This window comes from Babylonia areolata, chromosome 11 (assembly GCF_041734735.1).
Source record: "Babylonia areolata isolate BAREFJ2019XMU chromosome 11, ASM4173473v1, whole genome shotgun sequence".
NCBI classification, from domain to species: Eukaryota; Metazoa; Mollusca; class Gastropoda; order Neogastropoda; family Buccinidae; genus Babylonia; species Babylonia areolata.
In genome coordinates, this window is record NC_134886.1 from 12,110,024 (window position 1) to 12,131,900 (window position 21,877).

At 42.9% G+C, this 21,877-nt stretch overlaps 1 protein-coding gene across 3 annotated transcripts; it reads right to left on the reverse strand.

Moving 5' to 3' along the window:
- Positions 1-129: 129 nt before the first annotated feature.
- Positions 130-19,558, reverse strand: LOC143287536 (uncharacterized). 3 transcript variants are annotated; one of them, XM_076595588.1, is made up of 13 exons: positions 19,400-19,553; positions 18,564-18,607; positions 15,091-15,305; positions 14,156-14,267; positions 13,707-13,802; positions 11,554-11,621; positions 10,882-11,068; positions 7,815-7,916; positions 6,452-6,515; positions 5,441-5,561; positions 3,978-4,078; positions 2,157-2,284; positions 130-379 (listed from the first exon to the last, which is right to left on the reverse strand). In XM_076595588.1, exons 3-13 carry the CDS (start codon positions 15,297-15,299, stop codon positions 308-310), a joined length of 1,260 nt encoding a protein of 419 aa, XP_076451703.1. In that variant the 5' UTR covers positions 15,300-15,305; positions 18,564-18,607; positions 19,400-19,553; the 3' UTR covers positions 130-307. The 3 variants fall into 3 exon arrangements, 2 of the variants coding, with proteins under 2 accessions (XP_076451703.1, XP_076451702.1); XM_076595587.1 differs by lacking the exon at positions 18,564-18,607 and having other exon boundaries at positions 19,400-19,558; XR_013055976.1 differs by lacking the exons at positions 3,978-4,078; positions 18,564-18,607 and having other exon boundaries at positions 19,400-19,558.
- Positions 19,559-21,877: the final 2,319 nt, after the last annotated feature.

Below are 21,877 nucleotides of genomic sequence, written 5' to 3' on the forward strand. Positions count from 1 at the left end.
TGTATGTGTGCAACTGTGTGTATGCGTGTGTATGTAATATGTATGCAGCGGAGAAAGAGAGAGCGAGAGACACTATTGGGTCTGGTGGAACTTCATACCACCGAAAATTGTGACGAAGAAAGAAAAAGAAAGCGTTTACATGACATCTTTCACAGAAGTCGTCTTTTATTCCAGAAACGAAATGTGTAAAAAAAAAACTGCACGGATAAACACATATTTTGTTACCAACATTGTATTTACTACGAGTTCCAACTTCGACTGTACTGTCCACACACCACACGATATTTTCCGTTGGTCACGCGCTTTTTCAAGGCACACACACATCCACCTGTATGCCGTAATGATCTGACAGCCAGACATCCTTTTGATCAAACACTCTCTGAAAAAAAATACATTGATGTTTCACTCGTGGTCTTTCTGATATTCAATACACACAGCAGAACAATATTATTGTGGAAATATATTGTGAAATGGGGGACACGTTATCAATGACATGGTGACATGTACGTGTAAAAGACTGATGCAACCTAACGTCAGCTACACGGAGCACATGGCGAAGCACGTGATACTCATGGAAAGTATAGCAGTGTACTGAATCGAACTGTACAATAACAGAGGCGGCAAATGGATGAAATTAAACAAGAACAAAAATGGGCCACGTTCAGCGAACCCGCGCGCACATACACACGCGAAACATAACACAGAGAGTTTTAATAAGCTAAAAAACCCCCACAAAAAACAAACAAAAACATAACAGAGTATCAAGTCCACCCGATTAGCATAGTACGTTTTAGTTCATGTTTCACTTTGTCTATTGTAGTATTAGATACAACAATACGATACAACAGAGTATTGTACAACAATACGATACAACCGAGTATTGAATCTAACAGTTATGAAATATGAAAGAAAAGCTACCCAGTTCAGCTACACAAGCGGAATGATTCAAAACGATACAGAACAAAACACAAATTAATCAGTCTAACATGATCGATTTCAGAGTATCAAATCAGCCCAGCGGAGAAGAAATGTAGACTTGGAATGAGAGTATTAATCAACCAAACATTGGATACCACAGGATATTAATACCATAAAACACCAACATTATATTATTCTAACAGAACACACCAGAATACAGATTTAAATCAACATACGATACAACAGTGTCGTACGTTAACCTGCACATGCGGCTGACATTACACAATTGTGTTCTTTGTTAAATAAGGTAATTTTTATTTGTGCATTTACAAACAGTCTGTGTGTGTGCAAGGGAAGAAAGGAAGCATAGGCCTGAAGGTATCTTTTCAAGTTGTGTGTGTGTGGGGGTGGGGGGCGTGGGGTGGGGGGGGGGGGGGGAGGGGATGATATGGGGATGGGGTGGGGGGGAAGACAGAGATGCTGACTAATTTCTTAACTGCCAAAACTGTTCTGCTAATTGCACTGTCTCCACTAACAGCGAGAGGACCGAAGTGGGAACTGCCCGTTCAGAAGCGACTGACTTTGCGTCAGCGATGAATTAACAAAGGAAAAGTGGGTTCATGGATAATAATGATAATAATAAGTATCTATATAGCGCTGAATCTTGTGCAGAGGCAAATCAAAGCGTTTTCACACCAGTCATTCACACGCATGCATATCTCTGAACTTGAGAAACTTAAGACAAAAAAAAGGCAGGGGAGGGAGGCTATCTTGGAAACACACACACACACACACACACACACACACACACACAACACCTCAGGTATATATGTACAGTATGTGTACATCTGCAAGCACTTTTAATAAGATAAAAATATCGAAAACCGGACGCCACACCACAAGCCAGTCGGGCTTACTGGATGATGTTACATACACAACTAACGAATTAACATTAAACTCATGTCCTGATGTGTCTTCGTTTCCAGAGTCTAAAAGATGTGTCCTGGTTAACTTTCAACCTTGAAAGAATGACAACGTGCAGAAGTGGTGGATACGGAATGGTGGGTGAGCAATAATTCAGCAATGAGTGTTCTGTCAGCCACCAGTTCCTCCGAAGCGGCGGAGGTCAGCATGCATGTCACAGTCAATGACAGCTGTAAGAAATAACAATGTGTGTATTCATGTATGCGAGCAAGTTACCCCCCTCCCTCCTCTCCCTATCTTGGAATCAAACTGACCTTGGCGGAAGTGACTTCGGCGCTTAACCCGCTGGAGGTCAGCACGTGATCCAGGATGACGTCATCGTGTGGCGGTTCGACAGCGGCCCACAGAACGAGGTCATTGGACTGGCAGTACGTGCACCGTCCTGGTCAACAGGGTGAAGGCTCCTACGTTAACACTGCTACTCCTGCTGCTGCTTGACTTCCTCCTCACACTTAGATAACTGAATTCAGCGTTGATACTTACATCGGCTGGTATGTCTGACAGGAATGACAGGAATAAACATTCTAAGAAGGTGGGAAATGGGACCTCTAATGATACAACCAGAACAAAACCAGGTTAAGATGGGCAGTGATAACATTACTTATTTTCATATAGCGCTGTAATACAAGCTTAAGCAAGCTCAAAGCGCTTTACAAATCCAGTTTGTAAAATAATGGAACAAACACATACAGTAAAACAGAGGTACACAAAAGAATTGTAACTGTCATGAAAACGCATTCTTTTTTGCTTTTGTTTTGTTGTTGTTGTTTTTATTTTGCTGTCCCATCATGTGCGCCGTGTCAGTGGCTTTACTCCCACGCCACTCATTCCGAGTCCCCCAAACAGCCACACCCGGGTTCGTCTGTCGCAGTCCCAGTGCGGGCAATCCACAGGGAACCATCGATGATAGGTCGTCAGGAGGCCTCATATCACAGGAGACCCTGAACAGCTGCTGAGTCACTTCGGTGGTGTTCGGTAGCGCCTGTTCTGATTTAACGTATTTGGGACACTACTACTGAAGGCCCCTACTGAAGGAAATAATGGTTTAATCGCAGAGCCAGACTGAGTGAACGTCTCTCTCAGAGTGGAGACCGCCATCACGTCACTCCAACGACAGCCCCCCATGAATCCGCCGAACTGAAGACCTTGACAGTACTCCCCAAAGCACAGAAGTGGTGGGGGTCGAAACTGAGGTCACCATGAGAGCAGGGCATGAAAGGCCATAGACTTTGGGGCTTTTTTATGTTGATGATGAAGGAGGGGGAGGACGACGACGATGATGATGATGATGATGATGATGATGATGATGACGATGCTGATACGGAGGTCCATTTAGGTTTTGGGACCACGTGACAAGGCTGTACTCTACGCTTCCTGTCATAATGTTATCCCGTCAACCAGGCCCGAGGGATACATACACTTGCAGTGTTAGTCAGGAAAGTAGAGCAACACACCCAAAGACGTATCCGTGAAGAGAATGAAACTCGACTGTGTGGTTCCAGTCTTCCCGTTTAACTCCACAGCAAACTCAGCTCTGGATAGGAGCCAGCCGCGGGCCGAAAAAACCCACTTCCGCTGGGATTCGAACCCGCGTCCTCCCAGCCGTCAGTCCGCGAAGCTTAGCACTTCGCCACGGCGGCTGGTAAAACACATTCATTAATTCTATAAAAGCACAGTTGAGAAAACCAACAAAACAATAAATGCAATAAAATACCTTTTAGCTCGTAAATTGGGTTTTGTGATTTGAACACACAACATTGTGAATGCGAGTTGAACAAAGTAAGACGCTCACGAAATCAATTACTGAACAAAGAGTAAGATGGCACTGACAGCGGACTTCCAACCCAGACGCTCTTCCTCACGGGCTTTATGAACCACGAGCATACCACAGCCGCTGTGGCGTCACAGACGCGTTCTCGGTGAAATCAAGACGTTCGTTATTTCAAGTTTTCTCACATATACATTGCATTCAAGGTCATTTTCTGCATCCCACCGCCACACACTCAGAACGAGAGAGAGCACTGAAAAAGGGTTTCATTGCGCTTTGGCTAGAAAGTCAGGTCCAATGCACCTACCGTCAGTTTGCAGGTAGGGGTTTTTGTAGCCAAGGGTCCCGATCAGTGTGTCGTAATTTTCTGCGGACTCGCTCTGCAGGTATGGGAAATCCCTGTTGTTTCTGTGGACATAAACAATGATAGGACGGGCACAACAGCCGAGTGTTTAAAGGGTTGGACTTACAATCTTGTTTAACGGCATTATTGTTTAGGGACGGAGAGTTTTCCAATCTCCCAGGTCAACAGAAGTGCAGACCTGCTCGAATGTGAATCCCTTATTGTGTTTATGCATGCAGAAGATCAAATACGCGCGTTTAAAGATCCCGTAATCCATGTCAGCGTTCGTTGTATTCAGGAAACAAGAAAATACCCAAATTGCATTGCTCATCCCTAAAAACAGGATGATCGCCTACAGCCTACATGGGGAACAGAAGGGGGTGGTGGGTCGGGGGGGAGGGGGGGGGGTAGACGGGGGGTGAGAACAGTTATACACGTAAAGGCCCTTTCGTACATAAGAGTGAACGTGGGAGATGTAGCTCAAGAACGCACAAGAAGGAGACAATGATATATTGGTTGGAAAGAATATTAGAACGTTCCATATGACGGCAGTGATGGTCAGACATCTCTCTCTCTCTCTCTCTGTCTCTTTCCAGATACACACAGTGCGCGCGCACGTGCGTGCAAAAGCAACTACATAACGCAAAAGGTTCCCATAATGTACACCAGGTCTTAAGACATAAAAAATAAAAACCCGACACAAAGTAGCTTGCATAGCGCGGATTCAACGCTTCACACGAAGTTAATATGTTGGTGTTTTTTTGTTTTGTTTTTTAAATTTTTTTAAAAACTCTGCATCCTCTCTGATCCTAAATCTTGGTTGTCTGACCCGTATTTATCTACGAAGTCTGATATATACTCAGGTTCATGCAAAACCAGCCCCGATTATGTTTTTATTTTATTTTATTTTTTAAAAGCAAAACAACAACAACAACAACAAAACATTCATTTTGCCTCAGATGCGTTTACACAAACACAAACCCCCTTCCGTCAAATATCAAATTCATGAAAAGGCGTAGACATGAACAACAACACACACACACATACACACACACACATATATACACACAATCCTCACCTTCCCCACTGCTAATTTCAGCCATGAGCAAATGCACAATGGATGGTTTTGTTTGGGAAAAAGATTCGACAAAAATATGTGTTGCTATCTCTTAGAAACAAATGCACATGGGAAAGTTAACATTGTCATTTTCTATTTAATCATATCTTACTTTATCTTCTTATAAAAAAATGAATCTCTCTCTCTGTATCAATATCTGTCTCCTCATACAACCCCCCCCCTCGCCCCCCATATATATATATATATATATATATATATATATATATATATACGAGCTCGTATATATATATATATATATATATATATATATATATATGTATACATACACATACAGGCTCACACACACTACCTTTGTGGCCCCATGTTGAGATCTCCCAACAGAATGTGGGGAGAGGCAAAGAAAGTGGCGTTCAGCTGACGGATCTCATCTGCTTGCATTTCTTCGTAGCTGTTGAATTTCTTGAGTCCCACTGCATGCAGTTACACACACACACACACACACACACACACACACACACACACAAGCGCGCACACACTAGCACACACATACGGACGCAGGTACACACATGCGCGCACATACAAAGTCAAGATTTAAAATCCCGTAAACCCTCCCTCGGAGCTATGAATTTGAAAAACACAACGTTTAACTAATCAATATGACACAAAGCATTAACATTAAGAAACTGATAGTTAAAGCGCCACCTGTTCAGCAAGTCCGACATTTTTACACATTTGTACACAAATTTTACATCCACATGATCCACAAAACCCTGTCCGGTCAAATCAAATCAAAGTACGTTGCTTTGCCCAGCCGACCACATAGCTGGCAGGCCGAAAACACGTGATGTTTTGAAACCAGTCAGAGACAAACCAAACCAATGACGAAAGGTCAATAAAACAAGTTAAAAGACCATATCAACCACGTCTTGCTCAGCAGACTATCAATTCACCTCTGGGCACTCTTCCCAGTTCCCATTCTAACTTCCCAGTTCCCGTTCTAACTTCCCAGTTCCCATTCTAACTTCCCAGTTCCCATTCTAACTTCCCAGTTCCCATTCTAACTTGCCAGTTCCCAGTCTAACTTCCCAGTTCCCATTCTAACTTCCCAGTTCCCATTCTAATTTCCCAGTTCCCATTCTAACTTCCCAGTTCCCAGTCTAACTTCCCAGTTCCCATTCTAACTTCCCAGTTCCCATTCTAATTTCCCAGTTCCCAGTCTAACTTCCCAGTTCCCAGTCTAACTTCCCAGTCAAATGTAAAATTTCTTGTGAATTCCCGACATTCACCGGGAACACACACACACACACACACACACACACACACACACACACACACCCAGCAAATAGTCTAACGTTATTACCATCATAGTACTGAGGTATCATGGCGGTGAGATGAGTGCAGACAAAGGTGAGCCCCCCCTGCACCTGCCACAGACCAGCACACCAATCACATCTCATGGAAACACTGTCGTAACGTGGTCACAACTCATGACATCTAGGAACATAAACACAACCACACTTCTGCTGTCTGTGGTGCTGTTTGTAGTTCATGTATCGTAACTACACAGGATTATGAACATCCAGATATGGCCGTTGTAAAACTGATGATGTGCAGAAGTTGTTATTTATGCAATGAATTAGTCGGGATTTGTCATGTCGTCATACTGATGACATATATAAGTTGTTATTTGTGCAGTGAATCAGTCGGGATTTGTCATGTCGTCATACTGATGACATATATAAGTTGTTATTTGTGCAATGAATTAGTCGGGATTTGTCATGTCGTCATACTGATGACATATATAAGTTGTTATTTGTGCAGTGAATCAGTCGGGATTTGTCAGTGGACAACCCCGGGACCTGGCAGTGCGTAACAGACAGGGTTGGTGGTGACTGAGATGGCGCTACAGGTTGTGATGAGGCGACTACAGGCTGATGTCGTGGTTTGAAGGCATACTGATTTGGGTTGGGTTATAAGCAACACAATCTGATTTGGTTTCCACTCACTGTGATTCTTTAGAATATATCAATGGTGGATGATTTGAGTCTCTTCAGCCCTCACCAAGAATGGGTTTTTATGTACAATACCGTTTACACCACGCCGTTTAGGCAGCCATACATTTTGTTTTTGTATGCTGGTTGTGCTCGTGTTTCCATAAGTTACTGAACGCTGACATGAATTACAGGATCTCTAACGTCACACGTCCTCACACCAGTCGCAGCCCGGATTTGAACCACTAGTCTGTTCGAATCTCGGTAACGGCGCGTGGTGGGTAAAGGGTGGAGATTTGTCCGATCTCCAAGGTCAACATATGTGCAGAACTGCTTGTGCCTGAACCCCCTTCGTGTGTAACGCAAGCGGAAAATCAAATGCGCACGTTAAAGATCCTGTAATCCATGTCAGCGTTCGGTGGGTTATGGAAACATGAACATACCCAGCATGCACACCCCCGAAAACGGAGTATGGCTGCCTACATGGCGGGGTAAATACGGTCATACACGTAAAAGCCCACTCGTGTGCATACGTGCGAACGTACAGCCCACGAACGAAGAAGAAGATAACCACTGGTCTCAAAACTCATCAGTCGCAGCCCGGATCTGAACCACTAGTCTCAGAGACACTCGAGACAGAAGACGTACAGTCTGACCACAACACCTGTCGCTTTGAGTGTCTGAATCTGACAATGGGTGTACATGATTTTCTCTCTTTCCGTTTTTTACTACCTGTGCCTTGATGTAGCCACGTTCCACAAGCACCTTGTCACCATGATGGTAATTCACGTACTCCACGTCAGCCAGTGGCTCCTTACTGAGTACCAGTAAACCCTGAACACACACGTCAGCCAGTGGCTACTTACTGAGTACCAGTAAACCCTGAACACACACGTCAGCCAGTGGCTCCTTACTGAGTACCAGTAAACCCTGAACACACACGTCAGCCAGTGGCTACTTACTGAGTACCAGTAAACCCTGAACACACACGTCAGCCAGTGGCTCCTTACTCAGTACCAGTAAACAGAACACTGTTGGGGTACGAACACACGCACCTACGCGTCATATATTTTTTTGGAGAAAAAAGACAAACGAACACACACACACACACACACACACACACACACACACACACACACACACACAGACCCCCGCACAACCTAACACACACACACACACACACACACACACACACACACATTCACAAAGCAACATACTCAAGCATCCTTCACCCTGTGACAAATCAACAACACAACATACTCTACCACCCTTCACTCTGTGACAAATCAACAACACAACATACCCTACCGTTCACCCTCTCACAAATCAACAACACAACATACTCTACCACCCTTCACTCTGTGACAAATCAACAACACAACATACTCTACCACCCTTCACTCTGTGACAAATCAAAAACACAACACACTCTACCACCTTTCACTCTGTGACAAATCAACAACATAACATACTCTACCACCCTTCACTCTGTGACAAATCAACATCACAACATACTCTACCACCATTCAGTCTGTGACAAATCAAAAACACAACACACTCTACCACCTTTCACTCTGTGACAAATCAACAACATAACATACTCTACCCTTCACTCTGTGACAAATCAACAACACAACATACTCTACCCTTCACTCTGAGACAAATCAACAACACAACATACTATACCACCGTTCACTCTGTGACAAATCAACATCACAACATACCCTACCCTTCACCTTGTGACAATCAACAACACAACATACTCTACCACCCTTCACTCTGTGACAAATCAACAACACAACATACCCTACCCTTCACCTTGTGACAATCAACAACACAACATACTCTACCACCCTTCACTCTGTGACAAATCAACATCACAACATACCCTACCCTTCATCCTGTGACAAATCAACAACACAACATACTCTACCACCCTTCACTCTGTGACAAATCAACATCACAACATACCCTACCCTTCATCCTGTGACAAATCAACAACACAACATACTCTACCACCCTTCACCCCGTGACAAATCAACAACACAACATACCCTACCACCCTTCACTCTGAGACAAATCAACATCACAACATACCCTACCGTTCACCCTCTCACAAATCAACAACACAACATACTCTACCACCCTTCACTCTGAGACAAATCAACATCACAACATACCCTACCGTTCACCCTCTCACAAATCAACAACACAACATACTCTACCACCCTTCACCCCGTGACAAATCAACAGCAGAACATGCTATACCACCCTTCACCCTGTGACAAATCAACAACACAACATACTCTACTCTTCATCCTGTGACTAATCAACAACACAACATACTCTAGCACCCTTTAACCTGTGACAAATCAACAACACAACATACTCTACCACCCTTCACTCTGTGACAAATAAACAAAACAAGATACTCTACCCTTCACCATGTGACAAATCAACAACACAACATAATCTACCCTTCATCCTGTGACAAATGAACAACACAACATAATCTACCCTTCACCCTGTGACAAATGAACATCACAACATAATCTACCCTTCATCCTGTGACAAATGAACAACACAACATAATCTACCCTTCACCCTGTGACAAATCAACATCACAACATAATCTACCCTTCATCCTGTGACAAATGAACAACACAACATAATCTACCCTTCATCCTGTGACAAATGAACAACACAACATAATCTACCCTTCATCCTGTGACAAATCAACAACACAACATAATCTACCCTTCATCCTGTGACAAATCAACAACACAACATAATCTACCCTTCATCCTGTGACAAATCAACAACACAACATAATCTACCCTTCATCCTGTGACAAATGAACATCACAACATAATCTACCCTTCATCCTGTGACAAATCAACAACATAATCTACCCTTCACCCTGTGACAAATCAACATCACAACATAATCTACCCTTCATCCTGTGACAAATGAACAACACAACATACTCTACCACCCTTCACTCTGTGACAAATAAACAAAACAAGATACTCTACCCTTCACCCTGTGACAAATCAACAACACAACATAATTTACCCTTCACCCTGTGACAAATCAACATCACAACATAATCTACCCTTCATCCTGTGACAAATGAACAACACAACATAATCTACCACCCTTCACTCTCTTATTCAACCAACTGGTCAGCCAGGAAATCAACCTCCCAACATTGATTGTCCATGAAAAAGTAAATGCAGAGATTGAAGCGCGTTAATTTCTCATCTTTCCGCCCTTGCCTACCCAGTCAGTCATCCATCTGTCGGAAGGTGCTGACGGGTGGATTCCGGCAGTTCAGTTTTTCCATTCAACCAGCCAGGCAGCCATCTGCCAACCTACTAGTTAGTCCATGAGAAGGGGCTTGCAGGAGGTTTCATACGGTTAAAACTATCCACCACGTTTGCAGTCATTCCCAATTAGACCCAGTTAACTAGATTGAATGTTTTATGTTGTTAATCGTCTTCATTTAGCCAACCCGCCAAATACCCACCCACCTTAACAGCCAGATTACAAGCCAATCAAGCCATTAAAAGTTCTTACTGGTGGATTTATGTGTTAAACTGCCTTTTTTTTTTTTATTCCAGCATCCAACACACAAACCTACCAACTCATCCACGAAACAGAGAAAAGTTAAAAGAAGAAAAAGAAAGACGATAGTGGATATATGTTGGTGATGGTCTTCTAGAGTCAACCATCCTCAAACCAGACGATCACCCAGACCACCAGCCAGCCAGCCATCGCACATGAAAGGAACACTTACAGGAGGATTGACGCGGTTGAACTTCTCCAGCACGTTGCCGCACTTGCCCAGCACGTCGGAAGCGCCGGACGAGGCCATGCTGACACAGGACCGACAGCTGTCCGACAGGGCGTACATCTGGGCCTCACAGTGCTCCATCACACAGCCCTGGTGGGCCTCTGAGACCAGGCACCTCCACCCGTAACATCTGCTCACAACGGTCGGCGGTTGAAGGAACGGTAGGTGTCGTCGTTATCGTCGTCATCATCATCATCATCGTTATCGTCATTCTCACAATCACAGCAATTCTTTTTGCCATGATTTCAAATCGAAGGTCTTCATAATCATTTGGAAGTAGAAAAAAGGTGCGCGCGCGCACGTGTATGTGTGTGTGTGTGTGTGTGTGTGTGTGTGTGTGTGTGTGTGTGTGTGTGTGTGTGTGTTTGCTTATTTTCTTTTTGCTGTTTGAGTCAAAAAGAATCGCACTAGAAGGAATAATACATACACGCGCGCGCGTGTACACACGCGCCTCCTCCCCCCCCCCCCCCCCCCACACACACACAGAGATGCAAAAAAGGATATAAACAAAACTTGAAGAACATAGAAAACTGAGACAGTCCTATATGGTAAGAGAGACATACAGACGGACAGACAGAGAGACAGAGACAGAGGAAGAGAGACAGCAGAGTTTACGTCAGCAGACGGAGAAGGTTGGACAAACGGCAAGGAAGAGTTCTCCAGCGTGTCGGCAGCCACGTCCACTGCATTGACAGAAAACACACAGCCCAGGTAAACTGACCGGTGACACTTCTTCAGGCACAGTAGGGCAAGAGGCAAGGCAAGGAAGTGAAAGCTCCCGCTGGGGGGGCCTTAGTCACGGCCATAGCCATCAGCTATTGTCTGAAAACATAACTTAATGGTCATCTGTGACATCATAAATGCCCACATCACATAATTATCTGAGCCCCTACAACATCACAGCTCATTAAAATGATGGCAGGGGGTATGGTTACTGCGAACAAATTTTCTGTTACAATTTGTGACGGATAATACTGTTTATTTTCGCTCAGTCAGTAACCTAGTTTGCGAAACAAAAAACATCATGATACGTCGTCTTTCAACAGCGACACCACACTACCACAACACAGACTTCACAAAAGGTTCTTATTCCCACAAAGGTCTTTCTGATTAATTTCAAACTAACACCTATCACACCGTCGTTTTCAATAGATGTTATGCTCCCAAAGGGACCACTGGCCTCAACGGAAAGAGTGTAGTGTTGGCTTATATTTCCCATCTGGGACACAAACTCTGGGCTCTGCTGAGGGTAATATCTCGGGGAGCGGGAGCAGCGACTGCATGCAAAGACCACCCGGCATGGCTGGTTTGGGGCTAGCCAATGGACGGGGTGGCCATGGTCGCCGACACCTGCCCGTGGCTGTCCAACTCGGCTGAGCTGATGGCCTGAGGGCCAACGTCGAATGCCTACACTTCACACCTGGTCTGTGGCTGCCACTGGGAATGGACGGGTCCGGGTCATCACTCACCTGCAGTTCTGCTCCGAGAAAGCGTAACTTTACGCAACGGAGGGCTGCTGGTGGAAATCCTGGCGTTGTGAGACGTGCAGGTCGGGGCAGAGCATGAAAACTGGTTGCCTGGTAGCCATGGAGATGGATGATGCCATTGGACTTTCTCTTCGAATGGAAGTCTGACATGGGTCCTTGGTTCAGCGTCGCATGTACCAGACCACCGCTAAAGGTGTAGTGGAGAGGGAATGAAACTCCCAGTTCGAGCGAGAATCGAACTCGTGGAAAGTCGCTTCCTAGTTGGAAAGCGTCTCCAAGTGTCCTGCACTTCTGCTGAGTCACTTTAGTAGAGTTCAGTAGTGCCTGTTCTCATTCAATATACGCAGATTACCACCTACCAAGCCCTCTGCTGACGAGAATAATCACTCAGTCACAGAGCCAGACTGAGTGAGCGCCCCTTCCTGAGTGCAGATCGCCAGCACGTTCCTCCAACGAAGTCCTCCAATAATCTGCCGACACGGTAGACCTTGATATGAACTCACTCCAAGCATGGAGGGAGACTGAAACTGATGCAGCCATTCACATTAAAAAAATTGTTTGATGTTTAATTAGGATGATGATGGCGACGATACTGCTGTGGAGGTCCGTTTTAGGTCTGGGACTTCGTGACAAGACTAACAATATATTCCGGCGTCAACCAGGCCAGAGAGATACAGACACCTGCAGTGCTGGTCAGGAATTTTGAACAACATTCCCGAAGATGCATCCATGTAGTTGATGATGCTCGACTGTGCGTGTGTGTGTGTGTGTGTGTGTGCGTGCGTGCGTGCGTGCGTGTGTGTGTGTGTGTGTGTGTGTGTGTGTGTGTGCGTGTTTCATATGAGTCTATAGCACACTCAACTCTGGGGATAGACGCCCCCCCACCCCCACCCCCAAGGCCTCCCGCCTCCCCTCCCCTCCCTCCCCCACACGCCTATGATGGGTTTCGAACCCTGTTGTCGATCCACAACGCTAACCACTTCATCACGGCAGTTGGTCTATTTGAAATACGATAACCAACAATGCACTTTGAGACCAATGGCCATGGCAAGAAGTGACGATGTGGACACACACAGCATACAGCTGGTTGGTCAGCGTCAACGTGATCACACCAACCATCGGCCATCATGCGGTGTTGAGAGAGAGAGAGAGAGAGAGAGAACAGCAAAAACCAAACCAAGACACATGCACATGAAAGTCAGCATGTATTGTTTTGTTTTTATTTTTTTATGTTGCCCGAATTTTCTAACGTCAATGGGGTTGTTTCACCACAGAACTTACCTCATGACATGAATGGTAGTGGTTCCAAACAAACGCGGAGCACACTTGATGGGGCCCTGTCAGGTTTTCTTCCGTGCTGGCCTCGTCCTCCGCTTCCTGGTATGGTTGTTGTCGATTATAACAACTCTTGGAAGTTATGTTTGATGAACTTTTTAAATTCTAAGCTTGATTTTTAAATCACTCATGATTTTCCCCTGAACTTTGTCTTTGTGTAGCGAGACCAGTACTAAAATGATTACATTTTTTTCATAACAATATGGCGATTTAACCAACGTTATCACTTTTTTTTTCTAAATAATCTTTTTTGATATTGATGCCAGTTTATACCTGAGTAATCTCAACATTTTCTCTTGCAAACCGTTAAGATATTAATAGATCTGATTAAAATTTAGTTAAATTAAACTATTTTAGCTTTCGAATTAGAATCAGCCAATAAGATCACAGCTTACTTCGCTTCCAGAGTTGTCCCGCAGTTGCCCTATATCTTTGTGAATGGGCGAGTAGTGGTAAGGAAAATCATCTCCCAACATGTCCAGAACATCTTTCATGTCTTTCTCGAACCTTCCAACAGACGACAGAAAAAGATCAATTCTAAATCACTTTTTTTTTTTATCACGGTAGGAAATGATAAGATATGAAAGCGGAAATAGGAACACACTATGGAGCACTATGTGTGTTAGATAGTCGTGTTTGACTGTGACCAACAGAACAGCGGAGGCAACTGCTGTCCAGACTATCTGGACAAGAATTCATGGCTCAGTTTATTGTCCAAGTTACACCCCCACAATCTCGGCCAAGAGGGCACTAGGACAGCTGGCCCCCAGATTGCAACACGAAAGCCAATGTCATCTAGTCCTTCACAACAGACTAAGCTTAAATGAATTGCCATTGCAGTGAAAAATAACAATGATCATACAGCTCTCTGCTGCTGGCCCACCTGTAAGCTTTATTGCCTCTATCTGATGTAAGCTGAGCGAGCTGGGCCACATTCGCAATATACACATACACGCACACCCAACATACACTGTCAAACACACATTCACTATCTTTCTTTCTTTTTTCTCTTCCTCTCTCTTTTCCTCTCTCGCTCTTCTTCTCTCCTTTTCTTCACTGCGATAAGATGTGATCTGCAAAGCCCAATTAGCATTCGCATGCAGTTCTTGTTTGGTAATAATGTGTTTTGGAGAGAAGTTTGAAATGAAAAGTAAGCCTCCAAAGATTCGAATTTTTAGAATTCTTCAATTCATCTTAAAGCCAAAAAATCACGCAGAGATATTCAAGGAAAAAGAACACACACACACACACACACACACACACACACACACACACACACACACACACACACACACACATTGTCATCCTCAGCCAACCAGTGACCACCCACCAGGCTTCCTGCAGACACATAAAGTCCACCTCCCTGCCCTGGCTGTGGACAGACTGGACGACAGCGGAGCGTCGCTCCTTGTAGCCTTTCACGCCGGGGGTCAGACCCAAGTTGTAGGTCAGGGCCGTGCTGCGCTTCTGGCAGCCGCACGTTATAGACCCCACGACCACAGCCACCGCCACCATCCTCAGCGGGAGGTTGTTCATCATGAGGAGCTGATATTGTTTTTTTTATATTTTTTTTATTTAGTCATTGTTGTTATCAATATCATTCACATCAGTGTCGTGGTCGTCGCTGTCGTCATTGTCATCGTCATCTTTGTCACCACAGCTGTCGCCATCATCAAATCGTCAATTTTTCTTTTATTTATCGAGTGTAAACCGCCAACACGTCCTTCCAACGACAGTCCTCATGAATCAGCTGGTACCAGACACACACACACACACACACACACACACACACACACACACACACACACACACACAAAAGTTGTCATATTTTCGAGATCAGAACCACGAGCTCGAATGTTTTTTAAATGTGGAACAGAAGTTATAGAAACAACTGAACAATATAAATACCTGGGAATAATATTCCATAAATCAGGCAGTTTTGAAAAGGCGATGGAACATCTGGCAAAACAAGGTAATAAAGCTTCTCATATTCTTAAAAGATCTTTCAAGAATGAAAACATAAGCATACATATAATATCAAAATTATTTGATAGTCTCGTTTCACCAATACTAACTTATGGAGCAGAAATATGGTTCCCCACTTGTGAAAAAGCAGATGCTACCTTTACCTTTGACAAACTATATAACCATTGTCTCATGAACAAATTTCCTCATGAGCATGTTCATCTAAACTTTTTTAAACAAATACTGGGTGTCCACAAAAAAGCCACAAATTTAGCAATACTTGGTGAAATAGGTAAATACCCCTTAAGTTTAAAAGTGATTGGTCAAGTAATAAAATTTTGGTTTCACATAACACAGGCACGAGAAAATTCGTATATCAAAATTGTGTATGATGATATGCTTACAGAGGAAACAAAACAGCGAACATGGATTAATTTCGTTGAAATTATATTACAGAATCTTGGTTTAGGACACGTTTGGAATAACCAGTCAACATTCAATATTCATAGACTTAGCCACGTTATAATGAATAAACTAGAATATGGACATGTTTTATTCTGGAAGAGAAACAAATCTGAAAATAAATCTAAACTACTATTCTATAATAAAGTTACCCGTGAATACAGAACCGAGCCTTATTTGCTTGAAGGATATCTTAATTATAATCAAAAACAATCATTGTGCAAATTAAGAATATCCTGTCATGATTTAGCAATAGAAAAAGGCCGATATTTCAACATTCCAAAAGAAAGGAGACTATGTTTACAATGTCCAACAATAGAGGATGAATTTCATTTCTTAGATGACTGCGAATTATACAAAGAAATTAGAATAGAATTCATACAAAAAATTCAAAATTACATTCCAAATATTATTAAACCCAGTCAGCTAATACTGGAAGACAAACTTGTGGGACTGTTTGGGAAATTTGTCAGTAACTGCTGTCAAAAACGCCATAGCGTGCAAGAATGATTCAATGTCTTGTTCAGCATTTGTCTATTTTTGTTTTTTCTTTTCTTTTTTTTCTTTTTTTTGTGCGTGGTTTCATGTAACTTTGCATGCGTGTCTTATAAACCTTGTTCAGGTTTAATTGACATTAAAATTGATTCTGATTCTGATTCTGATTCTGATTCTGATTCACACACACACACACACACACACACACACACACACACACACACACACACACACACACGCTGACAATGGTTATGAACCATACAGGAACAGAATGAAAAGTGGTTAACACTCTGATGGTGTTAATGCCCCTATTCTCCATTCTGGGACAGACTGTAAAATGGGCACCAAACAATCCCTTTGTTGAAAATGTAGTGGATTTGTCTTTATATCTTATGGATGATGATCATGTAATATGATATCCTGATGTATCACGACAGAAAGCATCAGCCATAAACCTATCTCTCATTTCCCCTGTAATCGCTTCAGATTGTGAGTGGGGTATAATCAAGGACACGTTAGCAAGTGACATTTTACCGACAATCATTATTGTAAAACATAAAACATAAGACTTTGTAAAAGACAAGATTGTAAAATATAATTACAAAAAGCTGACTGAATTAAAGTCGAAAACATTACTCCTGTCGTTGTCAATGACGTTCGCGTTGAAAATCTTGACAGCTCGTACGCTAAATTCGTGGAAGCAAGTTTTGTCTGTCTATTCATAACTGTAGTTCAGTAAAATCTCTTATCTGGGCAATGTTTGGTAGATAAAGACAAGCAAAGAAGCCCCAAAATATCCCCGAAAAGTATACAGAGTGTTACAAAGATCAAGATGATTTTTTTTTTTTAAAGCAACAAAAACCACACACATGGAAATGAAGAAGACAAAAAATCATAACAATTGGATATTGATACAAGCTGGTACTGGTACTGGTACCGAACAATCTGAAGAAACCCTGAAAAGATGAAGGGTGTTAATCAGAATGTTCACCCCCCCCCCCACCCCCCGAAACTGGACTATGGCTGCCTACATGGCGGGGTAAAAAAAAAAAGTAATACACGTAAAAGCCCATTAGTGTACATACGAGTGAACGTGTGAGTTGCAGCCCACGAACGAAGAAGAAGAAGAAGAAGAAGAAGAAGAATATTCACAACATTAGATAAGAACACAAATATTTCCCATCAGCATTTGAAAAAAGAACCATTTGGAGAAGTGTTTGCACAATGCAGCTGCACTGACGGTTTCCAAAATGAAAGTCTTTAGGGAAAAAAAAGGAAGCTGCCAATGGAAAATCTTGTGATCCACAAATTACCAACAGTCATTATATAAACGATGTCCAATCACATGTGGTATGCAATTTGAATTTTTCTTCTTCAAATGTTGAAATATAGAATTTCTCAAACGACGTCTCTGGCAACAAAAGCCCGGTGCCTTGGCTATCATTTACCGTTGAAATGAATGGTATGTTGATTTGAACACATAGTAAACTGCATAGGGGATTCAATACCCAGGCCTTTACTACAATAGTACGCCCCCTTCCTTCACACACACGTACGCGCGCTACACACACACACACACACACACACACACACACACATATATATATATATATATATATATATATATATATACTCGCGCGCGCATGCACGACAGAGACATCAGTCATTAACAACAAGAGACACGCTTGGCACGTTGACAGATGTTTACACTGGCATTTCGGAATGTAACAATACGAAAATAACAACTCTCGAAGAACAAAAGCGAAGACAGATTAGAAGACATCAACAAAGAATAATAGTAATAATGATGATGATGTTGATAATGATAGTACGTAACGTTTCTATGGCCTAGGGTTACTAAAGCTGCACTAAGATCCTCACATGGTCGCAGTTTTAAACAAACATCGAAACACCATAGAAGCTCTCTGTCGACAAAAAAACATTCAATGTGTTCACACATGAAAATCGATACTCCAGTGTATATACACAGGTGAATAATTCCAAACCCATCAAACAAACAAACATTTTGAAGTAAAAAAGAAAAAAGAAAAAAAAAGAAAAAGAAAAGAAACTTGCACATACACACACACACACACACACACACAACAACAACAACAACACACACTCACACACACATGGCGCTAGCGTGCACGCAGGCACGCACATACACAAGCGTTCAACTTCCACACGACACACCACCACGCGCATTCACGCATGAACACAAGTATTAGAAATATACAGATAGAAGAAATTACACATACCCATTCAATTATTAATTCATCAAAGTGCATCACGCAGACAAATTCAGTACATATTAAAGTTTTCCCTCCCTAATGTTCTTGCTTAATAGTTCATGTTGTAAGAGACTTTCCCTCTTCTGTCATTTGTTTATACACGATCCACCGTTTTAAAAATCCGGCTTGCTCGTCAACAGTATTCGAACGTCTTCGTGTAAGTCTTTGATTTAGAATGTAGATATAAACCTTTTCTATCAAACTAGCCAACACTACCCCTCTGTAAACATGGGAGAGAGAGGGGGAGGGAGTAAAAATAAGACAGAGACAGAGAAAAAGAAACACACACACACACACACACACACACACACAAACACACACACACACACACACACACACCCTCTTTGCAATGACAGAGTCAACAATATTACACACAGACACCCTCTCCTCCCTCCTCCTCCCCCAAACACACACATCACTTACTTTTCGGCACCTTTGCAGCTAAGCTATTCAGTCCAACAGGTCCGCACAGTGTGTGAGCAATGCACTGTGTTATAGATATTTTAACTGCCTAACGCGGACGGAGAAAGGCAACAGACTGCCACCATTTTCGTCACGAGCAGTAACACGTATGTGAGTGCAATGTGTCCTAGATCTGCACAAGGTCAGGTCGGAGTTAATGTTCCAAATACTCAACAGACTTTATTTTTAGTAGTGAAACAGGCGCTTGTAAGATTAATTTTTGTGTCGCTGGAGACATTAATTCCTCATACAGAATCCTGAATCGCAATACAAATGAGATTTGTTTTTAGACGAACATTTCGAACAAAATTCTATTCTACAGTAAATTTATCACACATAGATTGCATAGCAAACTTTCAAAGAGGAGTTTTCTTTTTGTCTTCGGAGTCAAATGCATCAGTAAGTAGTTTACATATATTAAGGTTATACATGCAGATTACGTGCTCATGGGAATTAGTAAGATGCGGACAAAAATTGAATATATCGTCCACCTCCTCCCTCCCCAACATAAGGAAAGGTGTGTGTGTGTGTGTGTGTGTGTGTGTGTGTGTGTGTGTGTGTGTGTGTGTATGTATGTAAGAGAGAGAGAGAGAGAGAGAGAGAGAGAGAGTGAGTTGAAAACGGAAGCCTGAAACTTGAATTTTTTGTTGTCATTGCCTGCAAAGGTCTTTCGACAAGGGGGTAACGTCAACAGATGACAATACTCCGGCCTAAGATCTAACAGTTTTAGACATTTCAGTTCAAGATAGATTGGTGCTCTCGACCTGCTGCTGTCACCATGGTGAACGACAATAATAGCAGAGCGGTGCTGTCAAATATATCAGGGCATAAACAATGCCGACTACACGATGACACGACGCAGAGCATCATCAGCCTGGGCATCGGCAGGGCAAAGACAAAAAGAGGAACCAGAGCGGGCAGACTTTGCCGTTCGTGGGGCTCTGTCCCCTGCACTGATCGTCCTGTCTCTGATTTCAGTCCTGCTGTTGCTGTGACTGTCACTGACAACCTCAACATTCATCTTCAAGCTGATACTTTTACTTCTCGTGACACTGCCCTCTCCGACACTTTTCCAAATCTGATCACCCCCCCCCTCCCCCCTGGATACAAAACTAAGTCACTTCCTCGACTGTCTCGTGGAGGTGGCATCGCCATCGTCTACAGAGACATATTGGAGTCTTCCCTTTCCTTCTCCCATAACCATGCCTTTCCACATGATACTTCTGAAATGTTCGAAGTCACCCTCAATGTTCCCGGTTATTCAATCAACTGATTCAATCCAAATCAGTCTGGATTTAGAGCTAATCACTCATGTCATTCTGCACTAACAAATTTAGTAGATCAATGGTTACTAACATTAATAATAACGAAATTACTGGAGCTCCTGTTGTCGACTTTATGAAGGCTTTTGATGTGATTGATCATTCTCTCCTCCTGAAAAAACTAAAGATTTATGGTTTGTCCTCCTCTTTCTTTTTCGACAAAGTTCAAGATATTCGTACCATCTTAGTCCAAATGCCTTTCCAACCTGTTCATCCTGATCCTCAGTTCAATGGCACTCCTCTCCATTCATTTAATCCATTGACTGAAGCAGGAGTCCATGAAATCCCGAAAGAATTGATAAGATCCCGTGAGCTCGACCCTATACCAGTGTGTCTCACAGCTTCTCCCCACAATCACCAATGTTGTCAACTCATCGATGCATCCCTTCTCACTGGAACGTTTCCACCCACTATCAAAACTGCAATCGTCCGGCCTCTTCTGAAGAAATCCAACCTTGACGCAAACATTTTGAAAAATTATCGACCAGTTTCTAATCTTCCATTCCTGTCCAAACTCCTTGAAAAAGCTGTCCTGAAGCAGCTCAACAACCACCTTTCTTTCAACAATCTCATCCACCCATTTCAGTCTGCCTATCGTGCTGACCACAGCACCGAAACCACGCTCCTCCACATCCTGAATAATCTACTGCTAGCGTCCAACTCAGGACATATCTCCCTTCTCACTCTTCTCGACTTGTCAGCCCAACGATAGACCATTCAATCCTTCTTTCCCGACTTCATTTTACATTTGGTATCAACGGCACTGTTCTAAACTGGTTTAAATCTGATCTCACTGATCGATTCCAGTCTGTCATTATTGATAATTTCCAGTATGGACCCGTTAAAATCGAACATGGAGTCCCACAGGGATCTGTTTTAGGCCCAGTGCTCTTCACACTGTACACTGCTCCTCTCGCTGAAATTATCAACCGCCATAATGTCAGTCATCATTTTTATGCTGATGACACTCAACTCCAGAAGAGTGATACCCCTGAAAAAATGTCGTCGCTCTTGCAAGAAACATCCAACTGCTTCCTGGACATCCAAAACTGGATGACTCTAAATAAGTTACAATTGAACGCAGACAAAACTGAAGCAATGATCATAGGAACTAAAC

What these genes read in the sequence shown, in the direction of transcription:
- LOC143287536 (XM_076595587.1), bottom strand. Translation starts at nt 15,299, where the DNA reads ATGATGAACAACCTCCCGCTGAGGATGGTGGCGGTGGCTGTGGTCGTG. An exon ending in GATACCTCAGTACTATGATG is followed by an intron (nt 5,562 to 6,451) that starts GTAATAACGTTA and finishes AACTGCATGCAG; the next exon opens with TGGGACTCAAGAAATTCAAC. An exon ending in CCGAAGTCACTTCCGCCAAG is followed by an intron (nt 380 to 2,156) that starts GTCAGTTTGATT and finishes ATTTTTTTTCAG; the next exon opens with AGAGTGTTTGATCAAAAGGA.